Below are 6,062 nucleotides of genomic sequence, written 5' to 3'. Positions count from 1 at the left end.
ACTCTTGAATGATTTTTAAAAAAGACAAATATATCTAATTTTAGATTTCTTAGGAGCAATTTACAAATTTTAACAAAGGCCTCGATCATTTCACCGATTCGAATTTTCAGTTTTAAATTCCTACAGTAAAAAGCTCTCAAAAAATGTGACATCTAACTTTTTCTGCTACAGTAAAAAGCTCTCATAAAATAACACATCTCAGTTCGAATTGAAAATTCAAAATGTCACATCTAACTTTTTCTGCTACAGTGAAAAGCTCTCATAAAATAATACATCTCAGTTCGAATTGAAAATTCGAATCTGCGAAGTGAACGAGGTCAAAATATATGTATAAAATAAAAAAAATAATTTTGAGCCTAACGCTTAAACTTATCTAATTCATGTATTAATATATTAACCAAAATTAAATTAAAATACTACGAGTTATGACATGTAAGTACTCTTTAAGATCTATTTTTTTATTATTATTAAGTCGGGTTTAATGAAAAAAAGTAGGGTTTAAAGAAACTAAATTGAAAAAAAAATTAATATAAATTTAACCATTTAAATAAATGATATCTCTTATTAGTACTGCAAAATCCAAAAAATGATCTTTCAAAAAACAAAATCCAAAAAATGAAAAACAAAATCAAAAAATGATCCCACCAACGAGCAAGACGGCCAACTAACATGTACACGGAGGCGCAGTACGCACCCCTGTCCGAAACCGGGTCCCACAGTAGTAACACTTTATACGTCTTCGAACAAAAGTCCTCCTTCTTCTCTGCCTTGCACGCACTTTGCGTATCCAACTCTCTTTCTCTCTCTTCTCCTCTCTTTCTCTCTCTCTCTCCTCTCAGTGGTTTAACTGCGTTGACTCAGGCACCGATTACCCATAAACCAAAACCACCTCCTTACTTTCCTCTTCTTCTTCTTTCTTCACCGACATTTCCAATTATGCCCTCCGCGGCTCTCTATATTTACCCCCCGCACCCTCCTCGCCGGCTCCATTTCCCCGCCTCCCACCTACCCCTGCCGTCATTTCCCCTCTCTGGTACCTCTCTTTTCTCTCTCTAGGAATACAAAAACACCAGTTTTTTCTTTTTCTTTTTCTTTTTTTGGTTGAATTTTTGGTTGAGAGATGAAGAGGCTGAGATCGACCGACGATCTGGATTCGTACGGGAAGGATCCGAATCCGAACCAGAACCCGACTTCGAATCCGAACCGCTCGTCGTTGTCTTCTTCCTCTTCGCATAGAAGCTTTTACTACAAGTCCGATACTGTACGGAAGGGTTTGATGTCTTCGTCGTCGTCGGCGACTGCGGCAAGCGGTGGTGGTGGTGGAAGGTACGATTGGGATCGATCGGCGGCGGAGGATGACAGGGAGGGAGCGAGGATGGTGCGGAAGCGATCAGAGCATGATTTCGAGGGTTTCGATCGGAGGAAAGGCTTCGATCGGTACAGGGATGGCGGCGGCGGTGGTGGGGGAGATAGTAGAGGGTACGATCGGAGCTTGATGCATCGGTCGGAGAGCTTTTGCGGTCCGAGGAGGGAGTTTCCGAAGGGGTTTAGGTCGGAGCGGGACCGGTCGAGGAGGGAAGGGAGTGCGGTTTCGTCGTGGCGGAGATTCGGCGGCGGGAACAAGGAGTTTGATGATGGAGTAGGGAGTAGGAGTAGGTTGGAGGAGAGAGGGAAGGGGATTAGGGATGTGAGGTCGCCAACGTGGTCGAATTCGAGGGATTCCGGGAGTGAGCAGTCTAGGGTTAGGTCTCCTCCGGCGAGGGGATTGAGGGACGGGAAATCGGTGTCGGTTTCGAAGTCGAAATCGAAGTCTCCGACTTGGTCGAAGGACTCGGTGGGGAGCGAACAGTCGAAGTGTGTTGAGGGGAAGAAGACAACTGAGGAGGAGGGCGTCCAGGTGCAGAGTGGTAGCAGTAGTGAAATGGAGGAAGGAGAGCTTGAGCCAGAACCGGAACCGAAATCCGATGCCGGAGGCAAACCTGAATCGGTTCCTGAAGTTGAAGGTGATAAGGAAGAAGTTCAGGTTCATGGTGGGATGGAGATTGATCATAAGGAAATTGAGAGTGAGGATATGAACACTAGTGTAAAGGATAAATATGAGTTATTGAATAAAGAAGATATGGAGGAAAGGAATGAGAAGGTTGTTTGTGAAGTTAAGGATGTGGATGAAGAAGTTAATGGATTTTCAAATCATGAGGGCAATTCGGCTAGTGAAAAACTCGACGGCGGGTCCATTAACGGAATTGAGATCTGTAATGAAGGTGGTGAGAGAAATCAAGAATGCTTGAGGGGTGGTGGGGAGCGCAAGGATGAGACGGCACAAGGCCACCCGGTTGATGAGAAGTCGATGCAATCTGATGGGGAACGCAAGGAGGACAAGGGTATTGATCTCGAAGTCAAGGTGGAGGGTTTCGAAGAGAGGAGGATGGGTGAAGAACGGACGGAGAATGGAGTGGCTAAACAAGATATGACAAAGGCAACAGAGAGTTTGACTCTGAGTTTGAAGGACAAAGGGAAAAGTGTAGTGGTTACTCTGACCCATGTTGCGGATTCCGCCGCAGATAATGGTGGCTGGATTGAGAGAGAGCCTAGAGATCTCATGAATTGCAGGGAGAGTGATATGGAAATGGAAGGACCCAGCACTAGAGGGTTTGAGTTGTTTGGTAACTCTCCTGTTAAAAGGCAGGAGAAAGCCGATCAGTCTGGCGCCAATAGTATGCAGAAGAACGAAAAGCTCGTGCTCGAACCGCTCGATCTTTCTCTTAGCTTACCCAATGTCTTGTTACCCATTGGTGCAGCTCCCGGTTCTCCCGGTCAAGCAAGGAGTGTTCAGTCCTTGAGTAATACGTTTCGCACCAATTCGGATGGGTTTACTGCATCGGTGTCCTTCTCGGGCTCTCAGTCATTTTATCACAACCCCAGCTGCTCTCTGACCCAGAATTCGATGGACTTCGAACAATCAGTTAAAAGTCGTCCCCTTTTCGGGGGGATTGACTGGCAGGCGCTAGCTCAGAATGAGCCAAAGAATAATAAAGAAGTTCCCTTGTATCAAAGGATCTTGCTGAATGGAAATGGGTCTCAATCTTATCAGCAATCTCAACCGGCTTCGAATGGTCAATCTGGGCAAGGTCAGCATCCCTGGATGCCTGAGGGCAGTAGCTCTAAGATAACCAATGGTTTGGAAAGGCAGCTCAGCTTCCATAAGCAGTTATCAGCAGGACACTCAAGGCACCACCATGATGATGTAAGGTCACCTTCCCATAGTGTTGGGTCTCATGATATCGGGTCAACTTATAGTTTTGAGAGGAAGAGACTGATGAGAGAGAAAAGTAGTGGTAGTTTATATAGGACTGGTAGCTCTAAAATGGACCAAGAACAGTTTCCTTTTGGTGGGGTTGAATTTGTTGAGGCAGTCATTAGCAGGATAGTCTCAGAACCGATTCCATTAATGGCTAGGAAATTTCATGAGATGAATGGGCAATCCTTGGCATATATAAAGGATAGTGTTCGCGAGATCGTGCTGAATGCAGATAAGCGTCGGCAAATAAGTGCATTACAGAAAGCGCTGGTGAACAGGCCTGAATTAACTTTGGAAATGCTTCTGAAATCCCATAGGGTACAGTTAGAAATATTGGTTGCTCTCAAGACTGGTTTACCGGATTTTCTTCAGCAAGATACAAGTGTTTCTTCATCTGATTTGGCCGAGATTTTTCTCAACTTAAGGTGCAGAAATCTTGCTTGCCGGAGTCCTGTGCCTGTGGATGAATGTGATTGCAAAGTTTGCTCTCAGAAGAATGGCTTTTGCAGCTCTTGTATGTGTCTTGTCTGCTCGAAATTTGACATGGCATCGAACACATGTAGTTGGGTTGGTTGCGATGTATGTCTGCATTGGTGCCATGCGGATTGCGGGCTGCGGGAATCTTATATCAGAAATGGACGAAGCGCCACTGCACAAGGAGCATCTGAGATGCAATTTCATTGTGTCGCTTGTGATCACCCTTCCGAGATGTTTGGCTTCGTGAAGGAGGTTTTTCAAAATTTTGCAAAGGAGTGGTCAGCTGAAACACTTTCCAAGGAACTTCAATATGTCAAAAGAATTTTCGCCACGAGCAAGGACTTGAGAGGGAGACGACTTCATGAGTTTGCTGGTCAATTGTTGGCAAGATTGACGAATAAGTCTGACCTGCCTGACGTTTACAGTCATATCATGGCCTTCCTGAATGGTAATGAATTTTACGTTCTTCCAGAAGAAATCTATTTTCTTGTTGCTTAGTGGTAATTTCATTTGCATTTACATGTAAGACGTGAGGAAAGCAGATAAAAGCGTTTTTTTTTTCTCTTGGAAAACAAGTTTAAATTTTCTCTATACTGAGTCATCGATAATTTGGAAACTCTTCCCCTTTGCCAAGTTTTCTTACCTTGGCAAATAAGCATGAAAAAAGTTGTTTCATGTATCTATCTGATTTCAGGCAGCAAATATAATTGCTTCACTGAAAGTTGCGTTTTAGAGTTAAGCATAAGAAATTGCAATTTGTTTGCGACTTACCATGTGTGCATGAGATTGTGTTCCCTTGTTTACGTGTTTTTGTACATTTAGCCTATATACGGAGCCAGTTGTTGTAGGCTTTTTATTTGGAAATTATTTTATTGTAATTTATTTCCATATTTCTGTGTATATAGAAGCAAAAGTTGCATCTTCTTTTCTTATTTTGTTTTGTTTCACATTTTGCTTTTTAGGCCTCCTAAGGATTTTAGATCCAAATGTGTTTTCTATTTGACATGGAAGCTAAATTATGAGATTGTTATTTACATGCCACTTTGATTGCAGATAGTGATTCTTTCAAGTTGAGCGGTATGCCTCTTACATCTGTAAAGGAACAAAGTGAAGGAAGCAATGGGATTGCCGGGCCAAGCCAAGAGCCTGCGTGGCTAAAGTCTGCTTATCAGGGAAAGGTCCCTCAGTTGGAAATACCTGCCAGTTTACTTCCCAGCTATAGCTATGACAGGAATGATAAACGCATCGTGGACTTGGAGTTGCAGACAAGTAGTGCTCTGAAGGAACCTCTTTTCGATGAATTGGAGAATATTGTGAAAATCAAACTAGCAGAGGCTAAAATGTTCCAGGCACGGGCGGATGACGCAAGAAGAGAGGCAGAGGGGCTGCAGCGCATAGCCATGGCAAAGAACGAAAAGATTGAGGAAGAGTATGCCAGTAGAATCGCGAAGTTGCGATTGGCTGATTCCGAGCAATTGCGTAAACAGAGAATCGAAGAACTGCAGGCTATAGAACGGACACATCTTGAGTACTTCAATATGAAGATGAGAATGGAAGCAGAAGTAAAAGATCTTTTAGTGAAAATGGAAGCTACAAAGCGGAACCTTGCTGCGTAAATTGGCCGATTAACAAATTTTTCCGTCGATTTGTCATGTTTCGCAGGTAATTACATCCTTACGTTTCGAAATATTGTTTCTAATGAAATCTAAGGTTCTGATCCACAGTAGTTATTTTTATCTTTAGGTGTTTTTTCGGTTTTTGGAGATATTTGTTTTTCTGTTAATTAGCTTTGGAACCGCTAACCAATTATGTACAGAGTCTGATCTCTTGTGCTGTAAATTACCCTCCAACTTGTTGGAAACTATCTTAAAGTGAGATTATTGATTATGGTTTTCTCCCCTTGTTAGCCTCTTGACATTCTTCTTGCGATGACCACTTTTATTGCTTTTCTTAGATTTTTTTTTTTTTTTTTTTTTTTTTTTTTTTTTTTTTTTTTTTACCCTTTTGTTTTTTCACCAATAGAAGATATAATAGGAAATTCCAAAAAAAGTTATCACCTTTACAAGTTATCACCTACAGTGAACAAAGAGAAACGAAGGCTTACACTAAGGAAGGAGTCTCAATACATAATACATATGAACGGAGGCTACAACTCAAGAGTAAGAAATAAAAAGCATGAGAAGTATGAGGAAGAAAAACCTTTCTCACACACCACACACCATACACAGGACACACACATACACACACACACACTTTATATATATATATATATATATATATTTATATG

The 6,062-nt window shown here is 42.2% G+C and overlaps 1 protein-coding gene across 1 annotated transcript; it reads left to right on the top strand.

Moving 5' to 3' along the window:
• Positions 1-779: 779 nt before the first annotated feature.
• On the top strand, positions 780-5,660 carry LOC21395699 (protein OBERON 4). The gene is made up of 2 exons (XM_010089905.2): positions 780-4,223; positions 4,829-5,660. Exons 1-2 carry the CDS (start codon positions 1,121-1,123, stop codon positions 5,389-5,391), a joined length of 3,666 nt encoding a protein of 1,221 aa, XP_010088207.1. The 5' UTR covers positions 780-1,120; the 3' UTR covers positions 5,392-5,660.
• Positions 5,661-6,062: the final 402 nt, after the last annotated feature.

The sequence above is a fragment of the Morus notabilis genome, unplaced genomic scaffold, assembly GCF_000414095.1.
Source record: "Morus notabilis unplaced genomic scaffold, ASM41409v2 Scaffold657, whole genome shotgun sequence".
In the NCBI taxonomy this organism is placed as follows: Eukaryota; Viridiplantae; Streptophyta; class Magnoliopsida; order Rosales; family Moraceae; genus Morus; species Morus notabilis.
The sequence above is the reverse complement of the archived record's forward strand: the minus strand, read 5'-3'. Positions and strand labels throughout refer to the sequence as shown.

Coding starts and splice junctions, on each gene's coding strand:
- LOC21395699 (XM_010089905.2), top strand. CDS start 1,121: ATGAAGAGGCTGAGATCGACCGACGATCTGGATTCGTACGGGAAGGAT. Junction 4,224..4,828: donor TATCATGGCCTTCCTGAATG/GTAATGAATTTT, acceptor CTTTGATTGCAG/ATAGTGATTCTTTCAAGTTG.